Below are 17,607 nucleotides of genomic sequence, written 5' to 3'. Positions count from 1 at the left end.
AGCTAGTTTAATGAGATATTAAGATTTCCAGAGAACTTTCCAGGAGGGGCCACCTGCCTTGCTACGATTCATATTATCTCCCAGGAGCCACGCAGTGGGGAGAGGCCCCCGTCCAACTGGGCTGGGGTCAGCACCGCCTGCGCTTGCTCCCACTGCACGCACGCGAGGACGCGCCTCGGCCCCACTAGGGGAGCAACGAAGTGCCCCACTTCGGTTTGCGGAGAAGCTTCCTCTCGTGCTCAGAAAGCGAACCCAGCAGAGCCAGGATGATGTCTGCAAGCGCCCCTGGAGGACCAAACGCGCACGCCGCGCCTTCCCACTGTGCCAAGAAACGGTGCAAGTCCCGCTCAGGGAAGAGGCATGACGCTTGAGCGGGGGTCACATCAGCTCCATCCCTGCCAGGCAGCTGCCCCACGTTGAGACCCGTGGCCGAGCAACAGTGGGCCGAGAGCCGGGGAGGGAATCCAACACCCGAAAGGGACTCCTCATCCCATGTGTCTTGGGCTTTTGAAAATAGCCTCCCTTGGCACAAACCGGCATTTTAAACCTCACCGCTGTGTGAGCGTACAGGGAGCTGGGATCTCAGAAGAGCGATCGATCGATCGATCGATCAAACTTGATTACAGTCAAAGACCAGCTCAATTCAAATAGATTTTTAAAAAGAAGGGAACACATTACAGGTTATCTGTCGTAAAACCCCAGATTAGTAGATACTTCAATGCAATACACTGCAGCTTTACAGCATATCGGCCATCAGGCCTAAGTGGCGTTCCCAGACTTGGTCTTTCATGCAGCTAGGCAGAACTGCATTCCCTCAGGATTCTTCTCAGACACCCATCGTGGTTGCGAAGAATTTAGCGACACTGTATGTTAACATCGGATGAGTGTCAGGCAGCAGAATACTGATATATTGTTGTTCCATACTGCCCGGGAAGCAATCCATCAGTGGGGAAATGAGTGCGGCACCCTATAGAATGTGCACCGCAGTTTCTATCTGTCCATACCGCGGGGGCAGAGACATTCTGACCAGGGGATCTTTTTTATACCGCCCCTCCAACACTGTCGAGGGGGGTCCATTAAGGTGGGCCAAGGTAAAAGTCCTTCTGCGTTTGTGCAGTTCCCGTTGCTTGAGATGGGTGCGGCCATTGCGAACAGTCTATATTCTCCCCAGGACTGAATTCTGGGGCACTATTGAGCTCACTTTGTCTCTCACAGAAGAGCAAAATTAACCCTTCTCTGCAGCTGCTTAAATCGCTCCCTGCTACGAAGGCACTTCCAAATGAGCCCTCTACAGGTGCCAGTGATCGGACTGATCCATTCGCTGCATTTCCGGCTACGTTCCTCGGAAGGCTTAGATGCTCAACCTCCTGCTTAATGACCGGACAGCCTTCTCCAACCTCAGATTGTGTTGCACTTCTGATCTTGTTCACACTTCCCTGCTGGCTTACTATGCAGCAACAAATACACAAATGGGGACAGCATCAAGTTTAATAGCTTTGAGCCAACATATATTAAACTTTGTTGAACAGGTAATATACAAAAGAAAAGAACAGAGTTGCAGAGTCCCCTATAACAAAATTAGAGTACACAGCAAGTACAAATTGGAGGATTACAGCTTACAATCTGCAACAGAATTACACATTTTCAGCACAGTTGGAAAAAGAATGCATAGGTAGGAAAACATTCCTGTATGTAGACAGTCTAGGATAATTATCCCTGAGCTGGAAAGGATCACGCTGCAAACTTGCAGAGTTCTGGAAGGAGGGGCAGCAGAAACAAAACGTTTGGAACACCTCCATAAGAACCAGGCATTAAGGAAAGAAGTCCCAAAGGCACTAAATATGCTGCTCTTCGGAAGAAAGATGCTGAAGCAGGCACCCGGTCGAAGAGTCCAGCAGAATCTAGTCACTCAACTCGTTTTTGCTTGCATAGTTGCACAACCTGCTAGGAATGCAATGCGCTGCTTACTGACCTGCTCATCCACACAAAGGACCCCGATATTTAGAGGGGGAAATCGGACCTGAAGGGCTAGAGCAAGGAGGCACAGCAGAGCCAGTCACTGCTCTACCGGCTGCACTCCTCACACTCTAGGACAGACAGTTTGGGAGGCAGCAGCCACAAAAAACAAACTTCCACCCATTCCACGGAGTTTCGCTCCAGACACACCTGGGCCTAGCCAAATGTATGCTTTAAAAAAAATATTTCAAGAGAGCTTTCTAAAGTGAAATGCATCTTAATACGATGCACAAAATCAGCATGCACAAAGCTGAAACTCAGCCAAGCCCCCTCTCACCCAATGCAGAGGCCATATTTCTTAAGTTTTGTTTTGCAAAACTCCAGTCCGTAGAAGGTTCTTGTATCTTGCAGTACTTTTATCTAGATGCACAGAATGTAAGAGGCTTGATCTGCCCGGGAGAAGAGCCTCCGGGATACACGTTTACTCAGCTGGTGAAATGGGGAACGTTCTGCAGATGCTGAATAGCTCTTGCAGTGCTGTTTAACAGCGTTCAATTGCATTTTCTTCACACAAATAGGTTTTAAAGTGTCGCAATAAGCACAGCTTCTCTGCTTTTGGCCTCAATGGTCATGGGAAAATTCATAAGAACACGCAATTCACTGCTTGCATAAGGTACTACACTCAGTGTAATTAAGTGCCTCAGATCCATTCCAACAGGAATCAAGTCGGGCTGGCAGAAGCCAGGCAGCTCCCACAATTTCTCACAGGGAAGTAGAAAATCACTTGTTGCTGCAGGCCCTTCTTTCACTGTCTACAACACGATTCACTGAAGCTCCAAGATCACCATGTATTAGGCGAATGACTAATAGACCTTCCATCCAATGATCCATCCTTCGCTTCTGATTCATCTCCTTTTGTACAATTCTCAGCCACTTCCACCATTCAGGTCGGTGCCCCATCCGGTCCAGGTCCAGCAGACCACAGAGGTAACTCATCCACCTGTGAGCGAGCTAATTTGCCACAGCTGGAGGCCCCTCTGGCAGGAGAGAGGCAAAGAACGTCTTGAAGAACAGCCAGGCTGTGCTCACGAACGACGTGGGCCCTGGCTGACTCTCCGGTGCCGTGCCAGGCGCCTCCATCTCTCCGGGGTTGCCCACATTTTCCTCCTGCTCGCCCAAGGAAAGCGCAAGGTTTAATTCTGAGATGCGGCCCTGACAGGTTCACTAGTGGCATTTTCTGCTTAGTCAAAGACGTGCTCCCCTGCTCTTTCTCCAGGATACATTTAGACTAGGCCATTGCCAAAAGTCACCCATGCAGGATTACGTGGTCAGGCCTGCCGAGTTAGGAGTCTCATAGGCAGGCGGTAAGAAAGAACTCTCCACGCAACTGCTTTTTTGGAAGAGTCAGAGGCCTGCAGTGCCTCCAAGTCACAAAGAGAACTGAGCAAGCCACTGCCGCTCACCTGGCGATAGAACAGCCCTGCCAGCCATATCTATACTGTGGGGCAGGGGGCATTTTCCATCTCTGTCCCCACAAACCCTCAGCCAGGAGTCCCAGGCTCCCCTGCCCCCATCCTAGGCCCCAAACATCTGGTGCCGCAAGGCCTGGCTGCTGGTGTTGCCGGGGTACCACTGGCACCAAATCTGGCACCACTGAACACCTTGAATCATCTCAGGCAACAGATCAGTAATGGCATTCTGGCTTCCCACGTGCATCAGGCACTCTGCTGTGGAGGACGTACATGATACAAGTGCTCGTAAGGCAAAGTCTGCGCTATAGCACCCACTTACACATCACAGAGGCTGAGCCACTTTAGATACACCCTAAAGTATTCTAGAAGGAATAGCGGGACACAAGCTGCGAGGGAACACGCTTATTCAACCTGGAATAAAATCCCTTTTGAGTGGCTACAGCCCTGCAACTCCCTATCACACCCAGCCAGCAAGTGCCCTTCATTTATCGTAAAACCAAGTCTGGCTTGCACCAAAACGCCCGTCATTTGGAAAATGGTGCTTATGACAAGGTACTTGCCATGGGGAAACTTACCTGCACATTATTGTTTTGGTCCTGGTTGACGGCTGCTTGTGGAGGAAGGTTGTTCTGGCCCGGCTGACCTGGCCTCCGATGGAAGGGGAACCAACCCACCTGGTGCCTGAAAGAAGCCATTCACCCCCGTTAGCTGCACATGCCACCATAAAACCAACAGGCAAAAGAGCATCTTCCCAAGCGTGGGAGAGCTCCCGGGGCTCTGCACACGCCTGGCCAGCCACTCCAGAGGTGGTGGGGAGGCGCGCTGCGAACGGCCCACTGCCCATGGGAGGGCCTCCCGAGAGCACACCAGTGGTGAGGGACACAACAAAAGCTCTCGCGTCCGAGTGTTCGCACAGCCCAGGGCACCGAGGGGAACACACTGCATCGAGCTGTCCTGCTGTGCAACCCGGGCTGCCTCCTGCAAGAAGGCTTGCTGGTGGCCCCCATCAGCATGGATCACCTGCAAGGTGCTTGCTGCGAATCCAGGGGACCAGTGGTGAACAGTGAGGTCCACACAAGCGCTAGAGGACCTGGCTGGGAGAGGGGGCAATACAGGCACGACCCCCACAATTCAGCAAAAACCTCCTCCTCCAAAGCTTCGTTTCTCTCTCAGCTTGTTTTGATGGCTCTCAAACGAGAACAAAGCAATCTCTTCGTAGCCTGTGAGTTAACAGACGCCATCCAGGCCACAAGCAGGACAGAACTGCCCTTCCAGGACATCTGCATTGTGCCCCTGCACACCCTCCACAACTGCCAAAATTTTTAAAAGAATGAGAACCTTTGGATCTGTCCATACTCTACATGCGGGTGCACAAACAACTCAAAGTACACAACTTGTTTGCAGGGGGGCACATCATGCAAATGCAACCAGCATCCATTTAAAGGCCACAAGAATGAACAGAGTGACTGCCTGCCTTGATTTACTAAAAGTGAGAAACTGTGCTTTATGTTAATGTTTTAAAAGCTCTGATGTGGTAAAAAGCCACCTACGTAAGCTTTTCCACAGCTGATAAACGTGGAAGAAAATAAGCCAAGTTGACCGTCTCCCCTTCTACCGCCAAAAGGGGTATACAGCAGAACCAAATGAGTGACATGGACCATCTTTTCGCCAATTCAAGAAAGTCGCAAAACTAGATGCGTGAAAACAAAGCTGAAGCAGGCTAGGGCCTGTAACATTTAAGTCTAGCCTAACATTTTCTATGAGCCAATGGCTAGTCGCTCTTTTAAGCCTCTATTACTAGTGGAACCATGTTAAAAGGGTAAGATACAGCCACTGCAGCCTGAGACCACCTCAGGCATTCTCCATCCCAAAAGGGAGCACACCGCCAGACATGAGCCGGTGTGGACAGTGGCTAGACATGCGAGACTGGGACTCTGGAATCTGGGTCCCAGTCCTCACCTAGCCAGCTCACAGGGCAATTTTGGGCCAGTTCCTGACTCTCACCTAAGCCTATTTCGAAGCTTATTGTGAGGATAAAAAGCGGCCTCGAGTTCCCTGCAGCAAGGTATGACAAGGGATGCTGCTCTCGACACTTACAGGTACATCAGCAAGGTGCCGAGCAGCACCATGAAAAGCCGGCTCATGCTGGAGTAGAAATAGACAATGCTGATGAAGACATAGAACAGGGTTGCGGAGTACAGCCAGTCCAGCCAGTCCCGATTTGCTTCCTCTTCTTCCATTAAAGGACCTCCCTGGGCATTCATCCGTAGGTTCTGATTGACCCCTGGGTTCACCTGAGGGGCAACGTTTTGATTTTCAGGCTGATTTTCGGCAGGAAACGGACCGGGCAGAGGAGCCGGAGCAGCGACAGGAGCCACTGGGATCTCCTGTGTGCTTTGTCTAGAAGACAGGCTGCTAGAAGCGGCGTTGGCAGCCATGCTGGATGAATTAATAATAATAAAATGAGATTATTTTAAAGCAAATGCAAGCTTGCCAAACTCTGCATGCACGGGAATCACTTAATAATCACAGAAAAATACCAAGGCAAGCTTAATCTAGAAAAAGGCATTTCAACGTGTCTCGCTGCTGTTAAGACAGGTGCATCGTACTTCCTGAGAGAGAGACTGATGAAGGGAAGGACCACGAATCACTAGCTCCGCCTTCCCCAACCTTGTGCCTTCCACATGTTTGGACAGCAATGCCCAGAATTCCCTGTCAGTGCTGGGTGGGAATTCTGGGAGTCGCGGTCCGAATGCCTCCAAAGGCCGCCAGGTGGGGGAAGGCTGCTACAGCTTGCTTAAGAGAAGCTGACACTACTAGCATTCAGGACAGAACAACACCACCATGGATCTTTCAGGGACACTGTTAGGCATATGAGAATGGGGCTGCTGCCAAGAAAGCTCGCTGTGCAATTCCTTGTGAAAATAAAGACAGAAGGACCACTTACTATTGCATGTAATATTGTCTTGCATAAATCTGATGGAACCATAACTGCAGCAGGCGGTACGTTGTGTAGGACGCATAGGCGGGGTTCATGCCATGAAAAGGATGCGGTGCCGGCTGGGATCTATTCGAAGCACACAAAGGCGGGATCAGAACGGGCCCACTGTTGTTATTCCCCCTCTCCCACCACACCAATCATTTCTGGTATGCACCAGGAGTTTTTGCCATGCTGTAGGCTCTAAAACAAGGCTTTACCATGGTTCCCCACACCACTTCCCAGAAGAATTAAACCGAACTGTCGTCAATTTCACACAGGGGGAAAACTGCCTGAAATGCGAGGGGGCCACAAATCCTGGCTTCACTTATGAGCCAGCCTCTACACATGCTGCTGGCAAGAGGGCTTGCGGGCTCCTGTGAGTGCCATGACTGCCGTGGCATTCAGAGAAAGGGTGGAATCCCATTTCAATGCCGCTCTGGGGCCTGCCTTCCGGTTGCGCATGGCATCAGAGATTAACAGGGCGGGGGCAAGACACAAAATGCGCCCCAATATTGTGACTTAAGGTTCCCTGAGCCCCACGGGGGGCATTTCATTCTTTGGTGGGGGGGGGGCATGCAACAGCTGGAAAGCCACCAACTGGGGGGGGAGGGAAATGGAAATCGCCAGATGATTGAGGAAAGGGCCGCAGCCATTTGAGGGACCCCTCCCCCCGGAAAGCCTAAAGTTCTATACTCCGGTGCACGCTTTGAGGTGTGCGTATGTGAGATCCATCACACACTCAGTGCCAGAGCGTTCGTTCACAAGCTGGCACATTCTCGTGCGCAACATACGCACCGACTGCCAGCAGCTTCTGCGGGAGGCCTATTGCAGGCATCTTCCCTTCGATTCCAAGGGTGAACTGAAGGATGTACAGGGGAATCTCGGCCAAAAGCTGCCGGCTGCTGCTGGGCTTCAGCCGCCTAAAAAACATTGAATGAACAAGGTTTGCAAAGCTTCTGTGTGGAGCGTCGCGTTCTATTTTCCAAAGCTGGAAACGCAGGGCGCACTGTGCCCGAAATGTTGCTGCTCAAGAGCATGAGTCCGCCTCCATGCCGGGTCCTCACGCTATAACCGCTCAAAGGGTTTCAATCTGTCTGGAGAAGTTAGCTGATAAGGCCCAGCAACAAGGCAGGACAAATGACACTTGCAGTTCAGAAAAGGGAACACCCTGGCCCCAAATAGCAGCCAGCTCTCTGGACCTACCAAAATCTAATCCCCCCACTCCCCCATTTCAGCAAGGCACTACTCATCAGTTTGCTCCCACAAGCTTTGAGTTCTTGCAAGAACCATCAGCACCGTGATTTCCTGCCCCCACTCATGGGGGGCACAAGCACAGTCCCTCGCCTTTTGGCAGGAAATGTTCCATTTCGTAAGCTCCTTGGGAAAAATAAATGGACACCAACTGCAAATACCATAGTCAACAAGCTTGGCAGTTCCAAATTAACATTTAACATTTTCCAGGCAATTATCTCTAGCAGGAAGGTGAGAATAAAGGTAAAGGTAAAGGTAAAGGTAAAGGTTTCCCCTTGACGTGAAGTCCAGTCATGCCTGACTCTCGGGGGTGGTGCTCATCTCCATTTCCTAGCCGAGGGAGCCAGCGTTTGTCCACAGACAGTCTCCGTGGCCATGTGGCCGGCATGACTAAACACCGAGGTGCACGGAACGCTGTTACCTGCCCACCGAAGTGGTACCTTTCTATCTATTTGCATTTGCAGGCTTTCGAACTGCAAGGTTGGCAGGAGCTGGGACGGAGCAACGGGAACTCACCCCATTGTGCAGATTCGAACCGGCGACCTTTCGATCAACCAGCCCAGCAGCACAGCGGTTTAACCCACTGCACCACCTGCAGTCCCCAAGGTGAGAATACACGTATGCTAAATTAAAGCAGCACATACGTATCTGTGTGCAAAATGGAACTGGTAAGCATTGAGAGCGAAACCGCAGTGGCCCAGCAACCTCAGGGAGCAGAAGTGAAGCACTGCTGAAAGAGGGAGCTGCTTGTCACCACATTGTGTGCAGCTGTGTGAGCTGTCTGAGCTATATACAGTTAAATCTCCCTGGGACCTCAGAACAATTTCCCGTGCAAACTGAAACATCTCCAATGCAAATAAATTTAATTTGCATTAGAAAATTCTCACACACCTGGAAATCAGCTGTCCATTTGCCACCCTTGTAGTTTAACTGCATTTTTCCTAACAAATGAAGTCTGATTTTGGAAGAACTCAGTCTTGCTGATGTCTGGAGGGCCACACTCTGCTCATCAACCCTGCATCTCTTCCAAGCCACAGAAGGATGGCACTTCCTGGCCTTCTCTTGGATTTTCTCTGTGGCAAACATACATCTTTCCCGTGCTTTTTGGCAGACAAATCAAGAATGCACAGGACCCTCCCTTCCTTGTTCTCTTGCTAGCTCTCCAACTTCCACAGACTGAACAACCCCTGCCACACCCTGCCAGACACTGATGCATCACCGCACAGCCGCTTTTAGCTCACTTCCACATCATTTCTCCCTCAAGTGAAGGACAAGCCTTCAGTGAATTACTGCACAAGCTGCCCTTTGATTTAGTCACTCAATAAAAACTTCCTTTCTTTGGGATACAAATCGAGAGGTCTTTCTGGGTGCAAGTACCTTCATAGCAGCATCTTGTCCTGCAGGCAGAGCCTTTGAGCTGCACACCAAGTGGAGTACATGCAGCGTTTCTTCCTGAAATATAAAACAAATCAAGGTTTCAAAGACTTTTCAAGTACATTTACTTGAAATCGCAGTACAGTTCCGAAAAGCAGTGCCTGCATGGACAGCTGTACCTTGTTAAGCACATCTTGCAAGGAAAGGTGGTCGTGCAGGAGCTTCCCAGCATAAATCAACCTCTGAGTGGCTTCTGGCTGCAAAGGAAGAGGATGCAGAGGTTAAGCGCCATTCTGCCAAATGAGGCTAAAGATTCACAGGTTACAACAGGCTTGACACATGCACTTTGTGGAAGCTCCTATTAACTGAATTAGCAACACACAAAAATATCCCACCACCACCACCGCCACTCAACATAACTCCTCCCCTATTCCTGGGAATGTCTGGATCCTTCTTCCCTTCAACCAGCTTATCTACAGCTAACACTTTTCCAGGGAATGGGAATGTTTTCCTGCTTTGAGGACCGTAATGATAGCTCTGCATGGCAACTGCATTTTGGCTTGCTGCTGGTATTTCTAGGCAGAAGAACAGATATGTGTTGAAAGTTGGATAAGCAGCAGTGCAACAGCCTTCCAGATGCTTCTTGAAAACAAAGCGCTGCCCGAACAAAGAAAATCGCCATATTTCGGCCTTGACAGGTATTTTCCTAACCAAGCAACTGAGCTGCAATGGAATGCATTTAGGTGACATTTGGGGCAAGCATCAAGATGCGCCCAGACAATGAAGAAGAGAGTTCCTTCTTCACTGAACAGTGAAACTCTGCTCAGTATAGAAAACTATGGCCAAGTTGCTAAATACAGGTTAGGTGACAAGTGGCTGGAGAGCAGCACTTGTGAAAGGGGCCTCGGGGTGCTGGTTGGCTGCAGGCTGAACATGTGTCAGCAGTGTGATGCAAGGCCAAGAGGGCGAACGTCACCCTTGGTTGCATAGCCAGAAGTGTGGCTTCTAGATCAAGAGAGGTATTACTACCACTCTATACGACTTTGGTGCGCCCACAACTGGAGTATTGTGCTCAGTTCTGGGCCCCTCATTACAAGGAGGATATAGCCAGGTTAGAGTCAGTGCAGCGTAGGGCCACAAGGTTGGTGGCCGGTTTGCAGGGGATGCTGTATGAGGCGAGACTGAGGGAACTGGGTCTCTTCAGCCTGGAGGAGACTCAGAGGGGATATGTTGGTGACATGCAGGTATGTGAGGGGGTGTCACATGGAGATGGGTGGAGACCTGTTCTCCCCTGCAGAGGAAGGCAGGACGCGTTCCAACAGAGCAAATCTCAGGGAACCAAGGATCCATTTGGATGCCAGGAAGCACTTCCTGACAGTCAGGACCCCGAGGGTGTGGAATGGGCTTCCACGAGAGGTTGCTGAGGCCCCATCGGGGAGGGTGTTCAAGGATAGGGTGGACATGCACATGGTGGGTATGTCGTGAGCGGAGCTGGCTGGTGCCGGAGGTCAGACTAGATGGCCCGGGAGACCCCTTCTGACTCGCTCTGTTTCCATGTTTCTAAGTCTGTTCACTAGTGAGGCATTCAGGAAAATAGGATTCTCATGGGATTATTTTAACCTAAGCATGATTAATAATCCACACCTTCTCTCTTTGAATGGAAGTACTTATATGTTGCTTGTTGCTAGTCGCGAAGTCGTATCCAACCCATCGCGACCCCACTGACAACATTCCTCCAGGCCTTCCTGTCCTCCACCATCCCCCAAAGTCCACTTAAGCTCACACCCACTGCCCCAGTGACCCCATCCAGCCACCTCATTCTCTGCTGTCCCCTTCTTCTTTTGCCTTCAATTGTTCCCACCATTAGGCTCTTCTCCAGAGAGTCCTTCCTTCTCATTAGGTGGCCAAAGTATTTGAGCTTCATCTTCAGTATCTGGCCTTCTAAAGAGCAGTCGGGGTTGATCTCCTCTAGGACTGACCAGTTTGATCGCCTTTCGGTCCAAGGGACTCGCAGGAGTCTCCTCCAGCACCACAATTCAAGGGCCTCAATCCTTCGGCACTCAGCCTTCCATATAGTCCAGCTTTCACAGGCTTACTTATACTTACTTACACAGTACTTATATTAGGGGATTTAATTGTGCTGCAGTACTTTGAAACTCAAGCAATTGGAAATAGGCCATTCTCTTCCTTCGTTGTAACTGCCTTATTTTTAAACCTTAGAAAAGCACAGAAATTTCACACTGGCCCGAGGGAAATGTTTCAGGAAGGCTGCTGATACTGGAGGGCTGGATACACAGCCCAGTCATAAGTCCCTCACATCATTTAGTTGCCATCATTGGAAAGCCACAAGAGGCACTTTTGTTTGTCGCCTCTGAGCTCATTCTTGACACATTTGCTGCTCTTACTCCCAGCCTGCAAGAGAAAGCAGAAACATCAGGCTGGGCTAGGAGCCAGCTGCAGTGCCAAAACTGCAGTTTAGTAGTAGCTCAAGAAACCCCAGGTCTTCTCTGTGGGTGGATGCTTTGAACCCAGACTAGCTTTTGATGTCACTTTAGGTCTGCCAGCAATTCTCACAGCAGGCTGATTTGGCTCAGTATGTATAGTCCAGCAATCAGCGCCGTAATTCACTATTTCGTCATTTTACATCCACTTTACTGCTGCTGTGCCAAAATACAGGCAGCATGTTGTGCTAGTCAACTGAATAAAGAGCACTAAAATTGGACTTGCATATTATCCCTGACCTTCCTTGTTGCTAAAAGGCCGAGTCCTGCAAAGCAGTGCGAACAGCCAGTCGCCAAGAAGGCCCCAGCAGAGTCCGGGAATCCTTCGCACAGAGGCAGTAATGGACTTGCCAGCGGTCTAGACGCTTGCTGCAGTGTATTCGCTTCCCCTGCTACCAGTGGCACTGACAGAAACAAGATTGCAAAGCAGGGAAGAAATGGAAACTCTTTTTGGCGTCAAGCCAATTGTAAACAATAAAAACGATCAATTTCTCTATTTCCCCTGCAAAACCACTGATGACAAAATAGCGTTACAACATGTATACAGTCAGCCATGGGACGAAAAGGAGCATAATGTTTACAACTGATGGATTTCTCCCCGCAGAGCCAGTGCAGTGTAGCAGTTAAGAGAACAGAACTGGGGATTCTAGCAACAGGGTCTAGTTTGCACTCAGCTATGGAGCTGCTCACTGGGTGATTTGAGGCGAGTTAGACGCAGCCCAGCCTACCCCACAGGGTTGTTGGTTTAAGGATCAGACTGAGAGGAGAACTGTGTGAGCCACCTGGAGCTTCTTAAGAGGAAACATAAATATAATAAAAATAATTTTAAAAGTTTAATAAAAGTTTTATGCCAATTAATAGCAAAGGGCCAAAAAAAAATTACCCTATCACCGTCTGAAAAAACAGCGATATTTAAACATTTGACTGTCAGCACCAATCAGTCAAGAGCTATAAATGAGGGCAAAATGCTATTGCTTCATCCTGTTTGGCAGAAGGGCAGAACGCCCTGTTCAAAGCAGCTTAAACTCTCAGAAGAGAATGCCCAGAGCCAGTCTAGTTACATAACACTATTTGCTGATGGCAAAAATGCTTTTTAACCCTGTGACTTCTAAAAAAAATCACAGTAGACAGTAAAGCATCATGCTGGTACTAAGAAATAAGTCAAGAACTTTAGCTTTCTTTAAATTTAACTTTAAGTAGATCTTGAGCCTAAACAAGACTTTTAAGCCCTGGGAAATGACCAGAGCTATTGACACGATCACTCCTAAGCGTCCTGTCTGGCAGAGCCCGTCCATTCCCCTGGTATACACCTGAATTGCGGGCGATGAAGCGGGTTGGGAGACGTCTAGAGCGTAGGTGGAGGAAATCACGGGATGAATCTGACCGAAAAAGCCTACGAGCTCATTATCGAGCCTATGCTGTGGCGTGAGGGCAGCGAAGAAGAAATTCTTCTCTTGCCTCCTCACAGTGCCGTCCAGCAGAGCTCTTTCGGGTGGTACGTGGGCTGGTACATCCTGGCCTAAGAAAGATCCCGTACCACCCTCGATGGCCCGCTGTGACGACTTTGCCCAGCACTTTAAGGAGAAAATCGCTCAGATTCGTCACGAGCTGGACTCCAGTAGTGACTCAGATCCTCTAGGGGAGGTGCCAATGATTCCATCCGGTCAGATATTACTGGATGAATTTCAGGTATAGCGGCCTGATGATGTGGACAAGGTGCTTGGACAAGTGCGTCCCACCACCTGTTTACTTGACCCTTGCCTGTCGTGGCTGCTGACCAAAGCCAAACACGAGATTAGTGCCTGGATCCTGGAGGTCATTAACGCCTCTCTGAGGGACGGCCGGGTGCCTGCTCCTTTAAAGGAGACGGTAATCAGGCCTGTCCTAAAGAAGGCGTCCCTGGATCCAGAGATGGCTGCCAATTATAGACCAGTGACCAACATCCCATTTTTGGGCAAGGTGTTGGAACAGGTGGTGGCAGGACAACTCCAAGCACTCTTGAATGAGACTGACTATCTGGACCCATTTCAGTCCGGCTTCAGACCGGGGTATGGTACTGAATCTGCCTTGGTCGCCCTGTACAATGCCCTGTGCAGGGAGAGACAGGGGAAGTGCGTCCCTGTTGGTTCTCCTGGACCTCTCAGCGGCTTTCGATACCATCGACCATGGTATCCTTCTGGACAGGCTAGCGGGATTGGGGGTTGGAGGCACTGCTCTGCGGTGGTTCCGCTCCTATCTCAATGGCCGATTCCAGAAGGTGGTGCTGGGGGACTATGGCTCTGCGCCATGGCAGTTATGTCCTGGAGTACCGCAGGAAGCCATTTTGTCCCCTTTGCTGTTTAATGTCTACATGAAACCACTGGGAGAGGTCATCAGGAGGTTTGGGCTGCGGAATCATCAGTATGCTGATGACACCCAGTTCTACCTCTCTTTTTCAACTGATCCAGGTGAGGCAGCGCCTCTGCTGAACCAGTACCTGGCCGAGGTAATGGGCTGGATGAGGGCCAACAAACTGAAGCTCAGTCCAGACAAGACAGAGGTCTTGTTGGTGGGTGGTTCGAGCTCCGGTGTAGGTGACTTGGACCTTGCCCTGAATGGGGTTGCGCTCCCTCTAAAGGACAGGGTCCGCAGCTTGGGAGTGCTCCTCGACCCGGAGCTGTCCTTGGAAGCTCAAGTGACTGCGGTGGCGAGGAGCGCTTTTCTTCAGCTTCGGCTAATCCATCAGCTGCGTCCCTACCTGGAAAGATTGCCTGGCAACAGTGACACATGCACTGGTTACTTCCCAGTTGGATTTCTGCAACGTGCTCTATGTGGGGCTGCCCTTGAAGACGGTCCGGATACTTCAGATGGTGCAAAACAGAGCAGCCAGGTCGCTGACGGGGACTGGGCGTTGTTCTCATATAACCCCAGTCCTCTACCAGCTTCACTGGCTTCCCATCGAAGTCCAGGCTCAATTCAAGGTGCTGGTTATTACCTATAAAGCTCTTAACAGCTTGGGACCTGGATACCTAACGGAATGCCAGCTTCCATATTTGCCCTCAGATCAGCAGCAGAGGATCTTCTCCAGGAACCTTCCACGAAAGATATTAGAAGACCCGGAGGAGGGCCTTCTCTGCGGTGGCGCCCCGCCTATGGAATGTGCTCGCAAGAGAGGTCCGCCTGGTGCCATCGTTATTTGTTTTTCGGCGCCAGGCTAAGACCTTTTTATTTCAGCAACATTTAATAAGTTTTGATATGGTTTCCTATATGTATTTAACGGCAGCCAGTGTGGGTCGATAATTTATTTGTTATATTTTATGTTATTTAATTTATGTAAACTGTCTTGGAGCTTTCATGACAGGATGGCATATAAATATTTTAAATAAATAAAATCAACTGTACTGCATGGAGGTTTCAATACAGGAATTCTATTCTAGTAAGTATGTTAGAACTTTGGGGCACTTCCTTAGGGGAGAAATCTTAGTTTCCTACTGCTGCTATATAAATAAGGAAGAGAATAGGAGGAGGAACAGATCAAGGTGACCAGGAAGAAACTGAGAGCTAAACAAGTTCCGCCCAGCATTTATTATTTTTTTTAAAGAAGAGCTAGCAAAGAGTTGTGGGGGGGTGTTGAGATAATTGCAAACTATGTGATGAATTAGCACTGGCTGTAACAAAGAGGCAGAGTTCAAATCCCTGCATAGCCATCAAGGAGATGCAAAGAAAAATTATTTTGCTTACTGTGGCAAAGCAAGCAAGTGAAAGAAGTGGCAGAGGGAAGGGCACAGGGAGAAAAAAGTCTCCCCGAAGGCCCCTAGTTGTGTGAAAGTGGAGGAAGAGGACCACAGTGGAAAGAAAGCCTGTGGCGAAAACGAAATTATGTTATCATGAGCTATACAAATTTAAAATAAAATATTAGTTATTTGCTGGAATGAAGTTGAGGGGAAAAGGACAGTACTTATCCCCCATCCCACCCCATACACACACATACACGAGTAGAGCTGCATGGGCTACAGGACAATCTGGGAGTATTGCCAATCTTCCCTGGAAGGAAGTGAACTCTGCACATGCTCAGAGGATCTGTAACCCCACACTGCTTTGCAGCCATTTGCCAAGGATGAAGGAGGCAAATTGAACATACATAAAATAAAGTGGAGACCCTGTTAGGTGGCATCCCAAGAGGAGCCCTGTTGGACCAACACCAACGGCTGACCGAGCCCAGCATCCTATTTCCCGGATGCCTGTGGGAAGTCCATGAGCAGAAAAGCACTCCCTCCCCCTGCGGCACCTGAGCAACTAGCCTACAGATCCGGGAGGCAATGTACAGCCATCCTGGCCACTGGCCAGCCATCGCCTTATGCTCCATCTTGCACCTGTCTCTTCCACCACCTCCGGTCGCCCTCCTGCACCTGGTATTCGGAGACTGCACTGCTAAGCACGTCCTGCAGGTGTCAAAGGTCCGCTTGCCACAGCGACAAACACAAAACCTCCACGTTGAAGGAGGCACTCTGAACTGCAGAGGAAGGGAGATGCCCAATGCCGGGTGGCTTCTCAAAGTGGGAAGCAAGGCATCTTAAAAGGAAAACCTAGGTTTGGACAAGCAGGTGTTTTCTTCCTGGTCATAACATTCCAAGTTCCAGGCCTAAGAAACCTTTCCCCAAACTGGCTCTGTCCAGATGCACCTTGCACCCAGATTTATTTAGGTCCTGCTGTTTTCCTGAAAGGAACTCAAGCGGAGCTACAAAAAATGCCTGTTTTATCCTCTCAACAACCCTGCAAAGGCGATCAAGTGGGGGTCCCAGCCCTGAGTCCGGCACTACTCCATCCTGGCCCTGCATTACTCACTTTACTCACTCACTATCCTACAGCTGAGGCACTCCGAGTCCTCTGCACCAATTAACATTAAAAATCTACACATAACGAAGCGGCATAAAAAACTCCAATGCACAAAGCCAGCAACAACTTAAATAGCTAAAACCAAAGCCAATCTGTGGAGGCATGTTAAGAAATCGGCTGGCATGGAAGCAGAAGTCCAACACCTGCCAGTCGTGCAAGTGGAGAGTTCGAGCGCGCAATCCTATGCGTGCTGGTGAATTACGCCCTGTGCGTTTTCTTTGGTCAGGCTCGCCCCCTAAAGCAAACAAGGAACAGGGACCGTCTCTCTCCGCCCACCGCCCCTCGCGGCTTTTCAACGTTTTGACTCCCGGGTTTCGCGGGGGCCGGGCAAGACGGGCGCGGCCTCCGGAGCAGAGGCAGGCCACCCGGCAGCCCTTCCGCCGCATGCGAAGACAGCGCCGCAGCTGGAGGAAAGACGGCGAGGCCCCTTAAGCAGGCCGGAGCCGCGGGCGACGGGCCGGGCCGGGCCTTCCAAGCGAGCCCCACGGGCTTTTTGGGACCGGCTCTGCCCGCTCTCCGGCTTCACGCCCCCGCAGCACGCCTCCCCCAGCCCCGCTCTCCCGACTCCAAGCAGGCAAGCAGCCCGCCGGCCACATTCTCGGGTAGACCGTTCCCGGCAGAGGAGGGTCCACGGACGCCGGGAGGCGGCCCGCTGCAAGCAAGCAGAAGCGCCCGGGCTTACCGGAGCGTCCGGGTGAAGGCGGCGGAGCTCGGCCTTCAGGCGGCAGACGCTCCAGGAGCGCTGAGCCGGCAGCAACAGGTCCGGGTGGCGGTGCGCGGGGCTCTTGACGACGAGGCGGACCTCGCCGGCCCGGGCCTCCGTCTCCTCTCGGGCATCGCCCATGGCTGACAGCGCCGCTTCCTCTCGACCAGCGACTGAGACACGTCCCCGGATGCCGCCAGCAAATGCGCGTCAGCGCTCCCCGGCCGCCTCCTTATATGGGCTCGGCCCCGCCCGCGCCGCCTCGTTACGTCGCTGTGGCCTCCGTGGATTGGAGGACGGGCCCAGACGTGGGCCTACCAGAAGTTACCAGCGGAAGTCGGACGGAGGGCGGAGCGCGAACCGGGGCTGGGGCACGAGGAAGCTGTCAATCTGAGGGCGAGGCGACGCGCCAACGTCGGAAGCTGTTTTCTCGCCCCTCGCGAGCCTCACTGAGGACTACCGCCTTGTTATTCGTCTGCTAGAATGCAGCTGCTA

General features: G+C 50.9%; 1 protein-coding gene across 3 annotated transcripts in view; it reads right to left on the bottom strand.

Moving 5' to 3' along the window:
• HERPUD1 (homocysteine inducible ER protein with ubiquitin like domain 1) overlaps positions 1-17,317 on the bottom strand; it is a 33,574-nt gene extending 16,257 nt beyond the window's left edge. For 2 of the 3 annotated variants that reach the window (XR_006415100.1, XM_044433951.1), the window contains exons 1-7: positions 17,092-17,317; positions 9,213-9,290; positions 9,037-9,111; positions 7,204-7,328; positions 6,376-6,495; positions 5,526-5,867; positions 4,004-4,109 (exon numbers count right to left, since the gene is read on the bottom strand). Coding sequence is in view for 2 of the 3 variants with exons in the window: in XM_044433951.1 (XP_044289886.1) it covers positions 4,004-4,109; positions 5,526-5,867; positions 6,376-6,495; positions 7,204-7,328; positions 9,037-9,111; positions 9,213-9,290; positions 17,092-17,253 (1,008 nt within the window). In the remaining variant the exon portion in view is untranslated. Of the gene's footprint in view, positions 1-1,470; positions 3,124-4,003; positions 4,110-5,525; positions 5,868-6,375; positions 6,496-7,203; positions 7,329-9,036; positions 9,112-9,212; positions 9,291-17,091 lie in introns of those variants that run through there. The other variant, XM_044433950.1, reaches the window with a different exon arrangement.
• Positions 17,318-17,607: the final 290 nt, after the last annotated feature.

Source organism: Varanus komodoensis, unplaced genomic scaffold (genome assembly GCF_004798865.1).
Source record: "Varanus komodoensis strain SLA01 unplaced genomic scaffold, ASM479886v1 scaffold27, whole genome shotgun sequence".
NCBI classification, from domain to species: Eukaryota; Metazoa; Chordata; class Lepidosauria; order Squamata; family Varanidae; genus Varanus; species Varanus komodoensis.
Note: the sequence above shows the minus strand (reverse complement) of the source record. Positions and strands in the feature narration are given on the sequence as shown.